This window comes from Pseudopipra pipra, chromosome 1 (assembly GCF_036250125.1).
Source record: "Pseudopipra pipra isolate bDixPip1 chromosome 1, bDixPip1.hap1, whole genome shotgun sequence".
NCBI lineage: Eukaryota > Metazoa > Chordata > Aves > Passeriformes > Pipridae > Pseudopipra > Pseudopipra pipra.
Window position 1 is genome coordinate 112246298 of NC_087549.1, and position 17909 is coordinate 112264206.

Consider the following 17909-nt stretch of genomic DNA (forward strand, 5'->3'; position numbering starts at 1 on the left):
TGCTGGAAACAGTGCCAAAAATTCAGGAATGTTTTCATTATTGCTGAGCAGTGCTTGCACGGAGTCAAGGCCCTTTCTGTCTCTCCCCCCACCCCACCATCAAGAAGGCTGGAGGGGCACAAGGTGGAAGGGTACAGATGGGACAGCTCACTCCCACTGACTCAAGGGATACTCCATACTGCATGGCATCATGCTCAGCATCTAAAGCTGGGGAGGAATGAAGGGGTAAATGTTCAGAGTGATGTTTATCTTCCCAAGTAAACATTACATGTGATGTAGCCCTGCTTTCCAGGGGATGGCTGAATACCTGCCTGCCAGTGGAACATGTTGAATTAATTCCTTGTTTTGCTTTCCTTGTGTGCATGGCTTTTGCTTTATCTATTAAAATGTCTTTGCCTCAAGGTTTGAGTTTTCTCCCTTTTACTCTCCCTATTCTCTTCTCCAGCTGTGTGGGGCTTAGTTGCTGGTTGAGGTTAAACCATGACAGTCCTTTCCAGTTGCTGGGGCTAGCATAGAATGTGTTTGCCTTTGCCTGAGTTAGGAATAACCCACTCAGCTTTCCCCAGCACGTTTTCAATATGCGCTACAGGAATTCTATCCTCCTCTATAGTATGTAAAAGTTTTGATTTGTCAGGGTCAGTCTGACTGGCAGATTCCCTAGTGCTGACTAACCATGTGGTCTTTGCTAAATGTGTATCCCAATGTTCCAGGGTCCCACCACCCATTGCTCTTGGTGTAGTCTTTAACAGTGTTACATTGTTCGATCTTTCCAGAGGCTGGTGCATGACAGGGAATGTGATATACCCACTCAAATGCCATGTTCTGTGGCCCAAATGTCTATGAAGTTGTTCTGGAAATGAGTTCTATTCTTTCCTGCTGGAGTACCATGTTGCTGTAAGACTTGCTTTTCAATGCCCAGGACAGTGTTCCAGGCCATGGCATGGGGCACAGGATATGTTTCCAGACCTCTGGTGGTTGCTTCCACCATTGTAAGCATTGTAAGCACATGGCACTTGCCGTCACGAGTTTGAGGGAGTGTGATATGGTCAATCTCCCACGTCTCTCCATACTGTTATTTCAGCCATTGTCCTCCATACCAGAGGGGATTTATCCGCTTGGTTTGCTTAATTGTAGTGCATGTTTCACATCGATGGATAACTTGTGTGATAGTGCTTTATATTCAGTGGTATCCATCCTCAGATATAAAATATATATAATTTTTTTCACTTTATTTCACCAGTAGGAAACATTTTCTGCATCATTTTTACAGCTCTTCTTCCAGTTTAATATTTTTCTTCTTTTTTTTTCCCAAAGAACTATAAGGAAAACTGCCACTAGATGTAATCTTGTATCATCTTGTAGATGAATACAGAGAAGAACAAAATTCCAGGTGAGTACAGCCACCTCTGCAGAGTGGACCAAGGTGAAGTTAAATGCACCATGACTTCTACAGACATAAAATGGGCAACCGTAAAGTTTGGATAAGTCAACGGAGTGTGAAAGTTTATATAAGTTCCACCCACCTGCACAGCATTGTATTTATTATCTTTAATCAGATGACGTCCTCAGGATCTTTTCTTCCACTCAAGAGCAACCATGAAAATCTAATGTTCTAAAATAAATGCATTTGTCTAACATCAGGTAACAAGGAAAGGGGACCAATGCTTATTTACAAATGAGATGCCACACAGTGAGAATACATTTATACCTGTTTCAGGAACTAGGAGCAGAAGTACAATATTTCAGAATTATTGATTTTATTCACATGTTGGATTATTCAGGAAAAAAATAATTAAGAAACCAAGAACGACTCTGTGGTAGAAAATCCTTTAAATCAGAGTGAAATAAGTCCTAGGAAGTCTGTCATTTGAGATCTAAATGCTTTTTGGTATTTTCTATAAACAGGATAAATGTAAGCAAACACATCAAAACATTCTGACATTAGTGTCTTGCGTCCAAAGTTATTTCAGGAAAATCTCTGAGGTATTGTTTTATTTTATGGAGTATATTTCGAAAGTGCACATTTTGGTATTTATGGAAGAAAGTCAAATTTCAATACTTTCATGCCTTTTAAACAATACATTGTTGGCTAACAAATTTCTCCGTACTCAGCATGTTATATGAGATCAACGGAGTAACAGCTTAAATTTTAATTTTCACAATTAAGTTACCAGGTAATAACTTTATAATAAAGTATTTCTTTCAACTGAAACATGGGAGCCAAGTGGCTATGTAAAGCCTTCTCTTTGAATCCCTTTTCTGCATCACCCTGATAGTCTAACTGAAGAATTAAAGTAACTTAAGTGTCTCTGCACTAGGAAGACTCTATACACAAGAATCCACATTCTTCTTGTGTTTCAAATCTATTTCTATTGCCTCCGCAGCCCCCATACCAGAACTGACCACACATTTTCTGCTCTTTGTCGTAGTACCACTTCAAAATGTAATTCTGACATTCTCCACTATCTTGAACAAGGTCACATGCATCTGGAAAAGGGAAATAAGAGACAGATTTAATGAAAGAAAGGTCAACCCTTCTTAGCACTGTTAAATTCAGGGAAAACTAACATTCAGTGCAAACTGTCAGACAAAATAAGTAGCCAGTGTTCGAGATTTTACAAAGATTTACTAAGTATTCATCTACAAACCCACAGTGTCAGCATGGTCTGAAGACCCTCTTCTTATGATTGCTTTAACCAGAAAGAATGTCTGAAATGATGAGATTTTCAGCAGCATAAATAGAAGGAATGCTAAAAGGTTTTTAGTCTTCTAACATAGACTTTTTATTAAAATGATTGTAAAATGACTATATGTGGTCCACAGAAACTATGTAAATAAACCTTTTAATAATTTCCCTCTTCTTTATTCCAACTTGTTATACTGGTATCCATCAATAATGGTTAACAGGTTGTTAAACTATCCATGATAGTCTCTTAGCCAAATCCAATAATAATACAAATTTAAACTGCATAAATTAGCAAAGTAGGTGAGAGTAGCATACTTTGTAGCAATCTGGCATTCCGTAAGAACAGATCTAATCATCTTTCACTAACGTAAATTCAGAGTTACTCAAAAGAAGACAGAAGGGCAGCTCAACGTTGGTGCCTGTACAACATTGAAGGGGAAGAACTGAGAAGTAAAGCAAACTCGTGATAAAACTACCCTGCTTAAAGATTTAAAATGATGTAACCTTCTCCTAATCAAGTGAAAAGCAATAATCTCAAGCAACAGATCAGTACAAAGTATACCTCTCAAAAGACAAGTTCTGGAACCGGGTTACATGTTTTTAGAAGTAAACTGTCGGGTCACTAGTTACAACACAGGATCGAGAAAGGCAGTTCATACCTCTCCTTTAAGTGTTCTAGGTCACTTCTTACATTGGTGCAATGACCCTGACTACTTCCTCAAAGGAAATATTTTATTTGTAAAGTATAAACAGTGACATATCTTCCTGTTACTGGATTTCCTGTGTGACCACAGTGTTCATGAATTGGTTAATAAGAGATTAACAAGACTGTACTCATGCAGTTAGGCAACAGGACCAATTCCTATGGTGCTGAGTAAGTCCATCATGCACTGTGGTTGTATGGCATTCACAGTGGTACACTAGCTCTTAATTAAAGATCCAATAATAAAACAGTATTGCAACAGTACTCTCTCATCAGGGATGTGGCCACCAGACACTCTGGAATCGTATTTGAGTGGAGAAGGATGAAAACCAAAGGGATGACAGCTGCAGCAAGGAGCTACCACACCCAAAACTGTGCAGACACCTTTTCATTTTTTTCACATAAATTCTCTTTAACTGTATTTTAAACAACAAAACCACTCAATTGTGCTAGAAGAACGTTGATGACAAATAATCTCATAATCAGCTTCCCATACCTGTATCAAATGTCAAATCTGTGAAGAAAAATGCATAATTAGGAAGAAAAGTTAAAAACATGAAGAATATATATTTTGAGACTTCTGCCGAGGGATCCTGTTCTTCCTACAGGAACAGACTGTATCAGAGATATATTTAGTTCCTCCATGTTGACCTAAGTTATCAGTAGGAGTAACTCAGGAATTACAGTGCAACTTGGAATTTAAAATGATCATCTGTTTTAGTAAGGGGGATTAGAACTTTTTGTGATATTATCACAAAAAGTTACAAATCAAAACTAAAGTCACAATGACACATATAGTTCAATCTTCAGCTACAAACTCTTACTGTATAGATTTGGACTGAATGCAAACATATGATGACCAAATGCTTTGGAAAAGTGTAATTAATGGAAATTCTTCATTGTGTGTAAATATTCAACTGAACCCTTTACAATTTAAAGCTTTTTTACTGAATTAAAAAAGGATTTTCATATTCTAAAATCATACCATAATCATTACAGGCAGTTCTAGTTTCTACTGTTGCACCTAAGTTTTCCTTGTTCTCCTCCTGAGCTTCTCCACACTCTTGTGGCTTTTCTCCCGCAGCAGCTCCCTCTGTGACATATTCATTCTTCTCCTCATAATCATATCTCATTTCTGGCATTGTGTACACAAGTTCTTTGGTGTTCTCTTTAATACTCTTCATGATTCTACTTTCAGTTTTTTCAGTGTCTTCCAAACCATAACTGGAACCAAGTTCAGCCATTCCAGGAAAAGGCATCCTTCCAAGAAGAGGGGGAAAAGAAAAATTATTTAACCAACAGTATGACCTTGAAAAATGCATCCTGGTCCCATTTCTATTGAAGGTACTTTAAATACAACTACTGACACAAAGGCAAAAATCTTATATTCAGAGATACACACCCAAAGAGTTAAATAGGCAATTCCAAACCTTTCAATTATAGACACTCGCTGTTGTATGTCTCCCCGATCTAAGTTTTCACACTCTTCTTGAAGTTCAGGTGAAGGATAACTGTTCATTTCTTCTGTGGGGAAAGCCCAGATACCACGGTTGAGTTTTAAAGTCCTCCAAACCCCAGTATGTTTAGTAAAAAGCACTATGTGAGTTTTTTGTTGTGAACTGAAGTTTGATTCTTTCAGTAAGTTAACACACCACATCCAGAGTGACTGGACTATGTCCAGGAAAATGAAAATCACGATAGAGGTTAGCTAGGTGAGAATGACTCCTGAACCAACCTTTCATACTTTTGTCTTGCTCTGTAATAACCTATTTAGCTTCCAAAGAAACTTTCAAGTCTCTAAGTACATACAGGATTTTAAATCAGTGACAATTTCCTTCTTGATATCTTCTTGTTTGTATTTCAAAGCACCTAAGACCTGCTAATCTGCATGAATGTGTCTTGAAAAGTGAAGAAGTCCTTTTTCTGCTCTGCGGAGGAGGAATAACTGCAATAAAGAGAAAATGTGCTAAATATTTACCTGTTCCAAAGCCTAAATAAGCATAGTAAATCTGGACCTGCCAATGATCTGAGGAGAAACGTGGACCTAATCAGGAATCAGAACTGTGTTCTCTTAGCTGAGAATAGTCTACCTTTAATGAAAGTGGAGTTCACGAAGCCACACATTAAATAAAGACTTCAGGGAAAAAACCTGCTTAAGACTAGAATATAATGTGTTCTGTCATTGCTGGCACTTCCATTAATGTCCAGCATCTGAGGCAAACTAAAGGTGAAAGACTGGCAGTTATGACTAGGAATGATAGCACATATATACTGACTACCTTCTTCTACACAGCATTTCTCTTTCTTTCCATACCTTAAGCAAATGCCATTGTGTGATACTTACGCTGTAGAAGATTTAGAAATGCCCGGCTAAACCTCTGAGCGTACACCATCTCCGCTGTCGAAACCCTGCCCAGTGTCAGTAAGTGCTGCTCTGTGGGGGAACTCGGCAGCTCCATCAACTCATTGTCACTCACATCGCTGCCAAGCGCAAGAGTGAACAAAGTGAATCCTTGGCACTTGGCTCCGAGTGAAATCTCTTTCAGCCTCTCTCTGTCCCACGTGCTTGTTTTGCTTCCAAGTATTGTAAATATGACCCTGTGTTTCCTTTGTCTGGGGGCTTTAAAGAATACATTTTCGACTGTCCACTGCAGAGCAGAAGCAATGGCCGATGGCCCTTCCAGTTGGTGAACAGACTCTTGGATGTGTTTCTTCATCAAATCTTTACTGCTGTATGTAACTAGATCAAACTCCAAGGCCACAGGTGTCTGGTTTGTGCCAGGCAGGAAGCCCCTAGGAGCTTGCTGCACCAGTGCCACTCTGATGCCTCCGTATGATTCGTTTGGCTGTAAGGAAACAACAAACTGATCTAGCATGTTGTTCACAAAGTCTTTGGCTCTCTGAAACTCTTCACTGCTGACACTGCGAGAGCTGTCCATGATGTAAGTGATATCCATATCCATCAGAACTGGGGGAAAAATGGGCACCTCACAGTTGGTTCTTGGTTTGCATTGATCTAGAGAGGAAGAGCAAACAGCAAACTATTTAGCAATACAACAAAAGCAAGAGTTTGGAAAAAAATTCACACACAGTCCTATACATTTATTTTATTTTTCTTAAATTTTGATTAAAAAAAATAATCTGGGAACTTGAAATCTTTTTGTTCTAGTAATGAACCGCAGATGAGTCTTGCTGAAGGAGGTTTTGAGATATGGGAAATTATTCAGGCATGAGAGCAAAAAAACATTCATAAGGTAAAACTTCATAGATCCATAGTTCCCTTGAGAAATTTTCTTCTGTTGAAATCTAAACATTGTAAAGGACACAGAAACAAACCCTATTTTTCATCTCAGATCACTATTCAACATTCTGAAATATTATCATTTAGTAGCATCTCCTCCCCTCACAGTGTACAATCCACAGCAGATGAGCCTGGTTTCCCAGAATCATAATGCTATTTTAAGTTCATTTCTGCTAAAAAGGAAATGCTAAACACAGTAATTCATTTCACATGTCTGAGACAGAAACTAATTAAACAGCTTTTGTGGTTTTGACAGTCTAATTCTTACCATCCACTGAAGAGGAAATTAAAATTATAACTCCTCAGCACTGATAACTGTAACCAAGAAATGATCTGTCACAGGGGGCAAGAAGGCCCATTTGCAGAAGAGGTTAAGTTGGCTGGAAGCAGGAATGTCAGACACAGAAAAAATCCCTGTCAGGGAGTGAAGTTTCTCTTGGTGATGACAAGAAACAGCTGCAGCACTCAGGGCCACCTATGGGCAGCCAAGCTGGGCTGAGTTGCTCCATGCAACCACTCATGGGATTGGTGCTGGTGCAAGCATATATAAGGAATCAGCTCTTACATTTTTGCAAACTCCTTGTAGAACCATTTATGGCAGTAGGATTCTGCCCAGTGCATTGTTTATTAATATTTTTCTTTTATATTTAAGCACAAACATGTTTAAGGTGTACCATAAAAATTCCCCAACACCACACTGCAAAATAAATACAATAGAATGTGTTATTGAAAGGCTAAATAGACCAATACAACAGATGGAATTTGTAAAATGTCTTACCAAAGCAAAGTGTACAATACGTGATGCCCTCCAAATTTTCATCCTGTTGTCTTTCCCAAACAAATAATCGAAATCTTCTAGTGTCATCAATCTATGTTTTAAAGCAGACACAAAAGTAACATTTAAAAGACAGGTAAAATATATTACAGTTTTTCTTTTTTCTTTTCTTAATAGGGTGTATTTTTCTACAGAGAAAAGGGCAGGATCTCTTATATCTGGGATAAAGAGTGAAAATGTTTTCTTGGGAGAGAAGATTTTAGCCTTGGAACAATGTACGTGTTGCCTGTGATCAGCTGAAGAAAGACAATCTTCCCCAGTAGAAGATTTGACCACAGAAATGCTTGAGGAACTCTGAAGAAGCTCCAACAACAATCTATAATTTCACTGACCACCCAACCCCGTCCAAATGTGATTGAAGGGAAAATGCATTTACTTGTAGACTAAGATTAACAAAAATGGCTGTACATTATACTATAATAGTGAGTAAAGAAATAATTCCTTCTTTGCATTAAACTTCAGCTTAAACTACACAATTAAATTCTGATCAATGTCTGTCAAGAATGTTACAGATAGAACTCTTCAAAGGAATTAGAATTGGCAAGGTTTGAATGATCTCTAAACTGAAACTCCTAAAACAAAGTAACCAAAGGCACTAAGTATCTGTGGCTACAGGCTGGCAGGATCATAAAGATTAAACCACCTCTCAACTACAAGGGCAGAAGTCCATCTCAAAGAAAAAGGGAGGTTGTATTTACTCGGGGGGTAGTGGTGAGGTTGGTTGCTTTCCCATCATTGTAAACATAAAGCAGAGCTGCTGCCATGAATTTTTTGCCTTTCCCCCTGCTAAGCAGCTCTTTTAAACTTTTCTTCTCTAAAGACTGATTTACGGATAATTGGCACTTCTGTAAATAACAGACATCATCACATGCATTCAGATTTGTAACCTGCTTATACTAAGTAAACAAAATACTGATGCTTGCTCCTGTTTATCCTGTGGAGCAACCCAGCCAACAAACTATAAGCTTCCTTCTCATATGTTAGCAGAATTATTTCATTCTGCTAAATTAACATCCAGCCAGAAAAATACATGAATTGACTAACAGATATGAGGCTGCATGAGAATAAATATAATAAGAAGATTAAATAGCTACTAGATCAGAACAGACTCCAAGTTTTGCACCTTTTGTCCTGTGTAAGTGAACATGTTTCCTTTTGGAAGGACAACTACAAAGAAACAGCAGCTTGAAAGAATTTTATTTTGAAAAAGTTCAAACTGAGAACAGATGATACCAAAACAAATTGGAAAGATGGAGACTATGGAATCTATGTTATGAAATCTTAAATAAATTTAGAATTGTTTCCTCTCGTACCTTGTAAACTGGACTGTTTATTCTCATTTACTATCTTTTATATGAAGTCATAAAACAAAATTTCATAATTTTCTCCTGTGCGAATGGCAATACAGATATCAAAAGGGGTTTTGCTTAATTTAATTTTCTTTTGAAAAAAACATGGTGTACTTGAAGACTTCTATTACTTTTTTCTAGAAACTAGGGCCACAGTTTCTTAGTTAAATGGTCAGTACATGTCACATCTTCAGAAGAGTAATGGTAAAGGTAACTAAGTGAAATTAACACAATGTTATGGAAATTCTGTGATTTGGCCTAAAAGCACAAGCCATTCATAATTCATGTGCAGAAAGAGGTCAGATGATGATCATTATAGTCAAGTGAATCACCGTTTCTTTGTTGAAGTAATATTCTTTAATGTACCTCTTTCTACTAAAGGATTAGACAGTTCCTAGAACTTACTGGACTGAGAGCAGGATTTACTCAAACAGTAGCAGACACTGAGCAAATGGGTGACTCAATTTTCTATCATCTATCTACTTACTGAGAAGGCACGTCTGACATTTGGCACTTCACTGAAGGCAATGACCACTGGAGTGATATCCAAAGCACTCAACTCAAGCACAGCTGTGCTGATGGCAACATCATCCTGCGATGGACCATTGGCAAAAAATAGGGCTACTTTTCTTGTGAGGATGCCCTGACGAACACGTTTGAAGACATTTCTTGCAACAAATCTCATGGCTGCCCCAATATTTCGCTTTCCAGTGGATCTCTCCAGAGGTATTCTCTGGACTGCTTGTTGCAGCAAGTTGCTTTTTTGGAATTCTGAGAATCGGATGAGATAGCGCATATTGGTGTTGAAAGAAACAACGGAGACACGAGCGCCTGTTGGGCAATTGCTTTCACTGATCTTCATGGTCCTCAGCAACAACATGACAATGTTTCTCATCCTTTCAAATGCAGCTGGTGTAACATCATCAGACATATCGAAGGCAAACACCACTTCAGTTGGGTAAGCTGGACATGTGTCTGTACATTGAAGCAGAAAATTTCTGTGAGAACCTTTCCACAACTCAAACGTTGTTAGTTTTTTCTTCAAGTCTATAAAAGAATGGATATGCAGAGGCCAGATGGACTTACCTGATGAGCAAGCTGCAAGGAAGAGAGGGAGAGCAAATACATTATTTTGGGCCCATATTCATTAATACAGTGACATATTCACTTGCTTTCAATAAAAAAAAAGCCTGATTCAAAGCTCAGACAACTGATAGAACCTGCCAGTGCAAGACAACACTCTTCTTCCATAATCAAATACTCAAAATAGTGCACTTTTACTGGATGGGAAGTAAAAAAATTGTTCTGGGTTCTGCTGCACACATATGTCTGAAGGGAACGAACACAACTAATTTGGAGGACAGTACACATACAAGTATTGTCTTCTCTCAGAGAACTCCCCAAGGGGTGTTGGCACAATGCCAAAGAATTATTTTAATCTTTAATGAGGTAAAGAGATATTTGTTATGGGTTTTGTAATTAACAGATTAGAAAAGGAGCAAAAAGAGCAAGTCTGCTTCAAACACCTGCTGAAAACCCCTCACAATTAACAACTACCAGTCAAACGGAACTCAGATACAAACTATCAGTTTACAGGGTTTCCAGTGGAGGCTATTCCCTTTAAGAAGAGTGACTAGGTGTCAGAGGTAAAATAAGATGCTCCCTACTTACGGCAGTTTTGTCTTGTAAAATTCACAAGTTCACAAGGCTGCAGATTCAAAATAAAAAAGGAATTAATGTCAAATCCCAGACCATCCCAGACTGGGAATCTTACTGGTATTTGAGCTGAAGGTCATATCCCAGTTCCTGAACTAACTCTCATTACAGTAAATCCAGATTCACACAATCCAGTTCCTCTTTATTTCAAATAGTACAGGGACACTCTCACTTGCTGCAGAAACTAGGCATATTTTTCTAGACCTGCTCTGTTGGCATTTATGATGTTCTGGAGTACCAAGAAACCATTTATCCATTCTTTATTTTGTGCTAATAAACTGATCTAGGATGTTACCACTCAGTGGCACTTCCATAAAAGAATGGACATTTCAATAGCAACTCACATAGGAAGAGAGGTCCATGAAGGGGGAGAAGACCTCCTCTAGACACAGAACACACCTGCAATAGTATTGCCTGTAGGTAGTCATCCATGCAAGGGTTAGATGGAACCTTTGCTCAGAAGTGCTCATTTTATATGGGATTACGATTCCAAAGAAATCCTGTACTTCTATTCCCAGTAAAAATAACTGTTGCTGAAGAAATGCCTTCCTTTACAAGAGGGGAAAAAGTAACCCTAAACATGAGATAGTGTGCAAACTGATGTGAGTAAAGAAACAGGTAAATGAATATTAATGGTCCAGCGATTTGTAAAAGTTTGGACATGGTGTTAATCCGTAGGCATAATTGTTTCTCATTCCTTGATCATTTGCAGAACAGATGACCCCACTGCACTCTGATAAGAACATGAAAAGGATATTGTTTTATAACAGCTAATTGTGTGCACTGCTGTAAGTGCTTATAAATGGAAGACTAAAACAGATAATTCCGTGCAGCGTACAGTTAGCTGTAAGGTTGTTACTTACTTCCATTAAAATGGTGCCCATTGGTCCTTTGGCACCCTGAAACAAAATAAACACAGGTCCAAAAAGTCAGACCCAGATAATGTATTTCCATCTACTACTCTGTAGCCCAAAGAAAAAGCAGGCATATAGTGTTTCCCAACAAGCACTTATGAATTTGAAATATGAGGAGACATCAGTTCCCAGCATAGATGTTTGTGGACCCATTCCAGAGTTACAGACCACTTCTCAGACTTATTTCTCAGTCCATTTTCATTAATGGTTTTAAAGTGTTCAATACTTTGCCCTTGAGGACCAGTATAGTTCAGAACTGGATTTCCTTTATAAACAGCAGTTTCTGTGCTATGTTCAGTTATTTGGACTTTCCATACTTTCCAACACTTGATGTGTGACAAGCTTGCCCTCTACTCTTGCAGAGTAAAATCCCTACAGTTCTACTTCGAAAGACCCTGCAGAACACACACACATCATGACAGCTCAACCTACTCTGCATCCTTCTCCTTGGGAGCTGCAGAAAAATGCTAGAACCTCAAGCATCTTTTTTCAAAATAAAAGTATTTTTTAATCTTCATAATGGGAATAAAACAGAGGCAAAGGAATTTTTTTTTTCAAAGGAGCTTGAGAGTTCTCATCATGAGTGCATTCAGATGTGTAGGAAGACTACTGAAAATTCTCACTTACTTGCAGGAGGCTGCAGTGAGATACACCAGAAAAATTTCAACTCCACATCCCACAGCTTTTACCTCACCCTCTCTCTACCATAACACTTCAGTTCACCAAAATTATATACTTCCTTACGTCCCCAGATTACAACCCCGTCTCCTTATTTGTTCCTTCCCCTTCCAATTAATCTTCCATTCCTCCATCTTCTGCCTGAGCTACGCTCCTCACCTCTCCTGCTGTCTTGCTGCTAGCACCATCACAGCCATTCCATGCTTTTTTCTTCTCATGTTTCCCAGTAGGTCAATGTTCTTCTTTGGTACTGTTCAGCAAGAGTTAACTGTGAGTTGCCTGAGCCCTGATGCTACTTGCAGCAGCTCAGTGGTGGTGACTGAGCTGTGCAGACTTGACACATACAGACAATCATGTCACCAAGCAGGAAGGACGGGTAAGACAGGCCCGATTTGGCTGTCCCTGCCTACTACCTGTGCTTCTTCCTGCATTCCCTATCACTTCCACTTCCCACAGACTTCCCACTTTCTCATTTTCACTGATGCACAGCTATTGTAATAATCCTACCAAGCCCATATATCCCAAGCTCTACTCTCATTTCTACATTTGAGGAGGAGATCTTGAGCTTGAAATCCCTCTGAAGACTTCTTGGACCATGGATTGGCAAGGCCAACGGCTGTGGCTCATCAGCTCACAAGATTTGTCTACCTGTAACATGTGAGTGGCCAAGCAGCTGGGAAGGCAATGCATTCTTAGCCATTCTTGTGCCCAGCATCATAAAATAAAGTGGGACGGGTACATTCATTGACCAGCACAGTGTAATGAGAAGGTAAAAAAGTTTTCTAAGCTGACACATCCCATGGGCCATGTTTTACAGGTAAAGATACTGCTATCAATAATGTTCCACATTTAAACTAAGAGTAGGCCTAAGAAAGTTTAACATGAAAATCAGGAACAGTAGAGATTGTTTCTGGTCACTGTGGAGCTGATTTTCAGCATTGCTGCAGGATAAAGGTAGACACATACAGGGATTTTCCTAGCTACCTACAAGGTTAGTCCTAAATCCTATTGAAATCCACAATCCTTTCATCTGCTTAGACAGAGAATAAAACATTTTGTTGTATAAAATGCAAAACACAGACACTGGAAAAGTACATCAAGACATTTACTTGTATATAAGGATTAACATGCTACAATAAATATAAGCTTTAAATGCATGCCTTTTAACTGCAAGTCTGATTTTAAATGGTTTTTCTTTTGAAATGAAAAAAATACATTGGCTTTCAGCAGATCAATCCAGTTCTATATTTTAGTACTCTCTGCTTATTTAGTTAGATATTTACCCAGCCTAAAGACAATGCCAAATACTGTGGAAGAAATTCTGCCCTGCACTATATTGTTGCAGTTCCATTTCAACAGCAGGTGCTCCTGTGCACACATATCCACAGGCAAGACGTAACTCTATACAACTTCCAGGCAACTAAGCATATGAAACATAATTAAATATTCCGTTATTCTAATAGTAAGTCTAAGATCAATCTAACAGCGATTTTTTTTAAAAATAAAAATTTATTACCATAGGTCCTGATGGCCCTTGATCTCCTGGATCTCCCAGGGAACCTGGTGTGCCAGCATTACCCTAAAAATAGGAATATAAGTTTCATTCTTTATAATTGCACACATAGGTGCCAAATTTCATAAGGGGAAAAAACCCCTCCATAACCATATTGTGAGTTGGATCCTGCATTTACAAAGACTACCACTATTAAGAATTATTAGCAACCAGCATCTCTGAAGACTCCGACCTGCATTCTCTCAAGACCTGTTGCACAAGATATGGCAATAAAAGATCAGGGTGGGAAACAATTTAACTTTTTTTCTTTGTGAGAAACCACCTAGGACATAAGGGCTTTATTTATAGAACTCATCACAGAGTTAGCAAATTTGTCATTCTTACTCTTCTACCCCTAGTTCCCTTGGGTCCTTCAGCTCCTGGAATGCCTGGGTCTCCATCTTCTCCCTGAAAATTAATGAAATTCAGAACTTTATAGGAAAGGAGAAGACAGATAGAAAGACTGACAAAAACTTCCAAATACAAAAATGTAAAACAAGACATAAGGAAAGGAAATATGCCATTTAATCATACCTCTGGACCAGGATACCCTATGAATCCAGATTCTCCCTACAAAAAGAAAGGACAAAGACTTCATAGGAATCTAGAACTTTATGATCTGCTTAGTGTTTGATGCCTTTAAACCAAAAACAATTTAAATATTATTCTTAGCATTCCAGCCCATTCAAGTAACTGTGGCTACTACTCTGGTCTCAAATGACACCATTTTATATGAACACCTTGCTCATCTAAAGGAAGAGCATTTTAAAAATTTCCAACAGTTTCTGAATTTTCAAGCATTCTCAGTTTCTCAAATATATGTCTTATCAAAACTTATTTATGCATCCTAGTAATATACAGTGGAATTCACATATAGTGACTGTGAGTAAATGGTAACATTCAGAACTCAGCGTTTGAATGTAGTTTCAAAATGTTGTACCCTCCATACTAAACAATGATACCATGATATTTTGTTGGTATATCAGAAGTCAATTCATTAATTGTTTTCAGTTACTTCAGTTTCTGGTGTGTTCTTTGCTCGTATACGTGAAATATGGAAACTCTCGCATAAACCAATCAGAAGTGAAGTATCTCTTTCCTTAACATCAGAATTCACACTACTTACGTATGCCATTGTTCTAAGAGTTCCCTCCCATGGAAGTGGACTTGGTTGTAAAACATCATATGACTTTATCCAACAATTTTCAGAAAATTTCATGCACGTACACCCCCCATTACATGTAAGAGAGCGTAATGTGACTGTGAACCTGTATAATTAATAGCAACCTTAAGTAAAATTTATACTAAAGGTTATTCTCTTAGCTATCAGGGGAAAATAATTCTTTCTGAATCACTATTCTGGAGTAAATTGGGTTTTGGTTATTTTTATTAACTGCTTTAATCCAGGCCCTACCAAACCCTGGGCAGACATCAGTGTATAAGAAAGGCTTTAAGTTAATCCTTTAAAACAATGAATAATGACTAGAAGATTTAGCAGAAACTTTTTTCCTCCATTCTTCTAACATGTAGGATGTTCCCTGAAGTGAACAAGTGGGAGATTTCAAGAGATTAAAAGAATTAGTCTTGTATACAATGTATGCATAACCTACGAAACTTTCCTATGAAAAGGAATTGTTGGAGCTAAGAAGGTGAGAAAAGATATTGGAAAATAAGAAGCACCAAGAGCCATTTTAGCAAAAGGAGCTCATCAGTTGGAGAGGCTCCCGGGAAGCCTTTCATATCTTTTCTGGAGGTTCCTACAACACTCTGCTTCTCCCACAAAAAGGAACAGTGAAAGACAGGCCTATCAGAGATCCACTGGGCCACTTCTGTTTTACAAGCAGCAAGAAAGGACTTGTATTGCAACACTACACAAATTCCTTGAAAGGAGGACTGCAGCTTTTTCCAGCATCCTGACCCCTCTGCTCCCAGACTGACCCATTGGTGCCACTGGTGCCATGATTTTGATCTCTTCATTTCTGTATACTTTTTATTTTAGCTGGATTCTTTTATGTTTTTAAAGAAGTGAGAAATTAATTGCTTTTTTAATTCAGCACTGTGAAGGGAATGATAAGAGTTTCTTAGTAATCCAGAGGTTTATCCCCAGATCTTATTGCTGACCATAGGAGCACAAGGAAGAATATTTCACATTAAAACAATATCCTTACTGTCTCAGTATTCCTTGGTAGTCAAGGACTCCCTCTACCGAAAGAAGAAAAATGAGAAGAGCCCCAAGTGGCTGGACCACCAATATTTGCCAAGAAGAGTGGCTAGTCAAGCAGACTGAAGTGGGCAGAAAGCACTGTGTACTCCAAGAAGTACAATCCTTCATATCCATATACACCCATCAAGGGAAAGAGTGAGAGGGGTCCTCAAAAGAATATCTTATTGAAGAATTTCTCACAAGGACTGTGGGAATCCTGAACCTCTTACTGTGGCCATGTCTTACATTCCTTTTTAATATAATATGGATGTTCCATTTGATACTGCAGAAGACTGAGAGACATTCTGACTTAAAGCACTCACCTTTGCTCCTTTGCTCCCTTCAGGACCATAGGCATCTCTGCCATCCACGCCCTGCAAAGGTTGAACATACCGTGAGTTATATTTTAATAGAGGATTAGATTTATATCCAGTTTGACTTTGAAATAAAGATGTCCCATTACAGTGAGGTGCTCAGGTTGTTAAGATTAATGAATTAGGACAAGCTCTCACTATATGGTCTAAAACCAGCAGCAAATGGTGGTAAAAGCCATAGAGAGAAAATAAGGATTAAGGCCACAGTTCCTTTCCTTGTGTGCCCTACCTTCAGCATATTCTTTCCTCTAGAGAATTTGATGTGAAAGATATTCTCTCTAGCCCACAAGGAATCTGGTGTCCATAAGGAAATTGGGAACCAAATGTGAAATAATTTTAATTGTATCAGAGAAAATAGAAAGGAATGAACTGTAGTATTTCAGCTGGATTGGTATTAAACTACAGGGGCTCTGAATTAGGGGAGAAAGACTCACAGGCATGCCTCTCTGTCCAGGTGGTCCGACTGGGCCCTTCTCTCCAGGGTCACCAGGTTCACCCTGTTACAATTGAAACACGGAAGCTGTTAGTTGGACTCATTTAGGAGAATTCTTCTTTCTGAAACGTGAAGTTGTCTGTTAGACTGAAGTGTACCTATACATTTTATAGACTAGTTGATGCTGGGCAAAAGCATTCTACTAGAGACCATGTTTCATGGAATGTTCCTTATGGTGGAACTGGAAAGGACTAGGCAAATCAGAATATGCTGAGCATTCATGCAGCTAAACTCCAAAGGCCTTTATTCAACAAAACTCCCATTGTTTTACAGTATTATCAGTGAAAAAAGTGGGGTTTGGAAAAGTTTATAATATAGTACTAGCAGGATATATCCTGGAATTCTACCAGCCTGAACCACCTGTTGATAGCAGATGATATTTCTCAGGCAGGCTGTCTGCAGTGAGCTCTTAGTCCTCTCACAGCGTTTCTTTTCTTCAGTCTCTTTTTTGTTTCCGCTTTCCAATCGAACTTTCTTCTAATTAGGACCCCAATATTAAACAGCACAAAATCAGACACAGAAAATAGAAGGTATGATGAACATTTCTAAGTATTTTTCCAATTTTTGTCACTGTTTCACTGTATGTTTTCACACAGTGACTATTTTTATAGTAACACTTTGACCTTCTGTCACTGAATGTAACAAACCTTCAAAGAGACTGAAAGGCTTAGCTAACTGGTATGACTTATGACTTACATTCAAAGATTCAACAACAACTGAGTTATTTTTATCGAATAAAGTTAGTCTCCCATATTAACATAAATGAAAGGAAAGTAAGGGATAACATTTATTATAAATGAACTCTAATGTAGACCATCTATTAGCATAAGTCTTTCTGTTAAACTTCATGTTGATTTAATTGTTCTCAACATACTCATTCCTCTATGATAGACATTGTAATACTCAAGGTTCCTTGGACCTGTTAGGAATTTTTAGAAAAACAAGGTGAAAATAAGCAACTACACTTTTTTGAACTGGTAAGGTCAGATTGGACATTAGGAATAAGTTCTTCACAAAGAGGGTGGTCGGTCACTGGAACAGGCTTCTCAGGGAAGTGGTCATGGAACCAAGCCTGTCTGAGTTCAAGAAATGTCTGGATGATGCA

The 17909-nt window shown here is 38.4% G+C and overlaps 1 protein-coding gene across 1 annotated transcript in view; it reads right to left on the bottom strand.

Moving 5' to 3' along the window:
- Nucleotides 1–1660: 1660 nt before the first annotated feature.
- The window catches only part of COL6A6 (collagen type VI alpha 6 chain), a 41019-nt gene continuing 24770 nt past the window's right edge, over nucleotides 1661–17909 (bottom strand). Inside the window, 14 exon segments of the mRNA XM_064641159.1 lie at nucleotides 1661–2487; nucleotides 4375–4649; nucleotides 4820–4913; nucleotides 5734–6405; nucleotides 7469–7559; nucleotides 9362–9849; nucleotides 9961–9972; nucleotides 10546–10582; nucleotides 11454–11489; nucleotides 13699–13761; nucleotides 14080–14142; nucleotides 14269–14304; nucleotides 16261–16311; nucleotides 16746–16808. Of these exon segments, the coding sequence (XP_064497229.1) occupies nucleotides 2315–2487; nucleotides 4375–4649; nucleotides 4820–4913; nucleotides 5734–6405; nucleotides 7469–7559; nucleotides 9362–9849; nucleotides 9961–9972; nucleotides 10546–10582; nucleotides 11454–11489; nucleotides 13699–13761; nucleotides 14080–14142; nucleotides 14269–14304; nucleotides 16261–16311; nucleotides 16746–16808 (2154 nt within the window). The 3' untranslated portion in view covers nucleotides 1661–2314.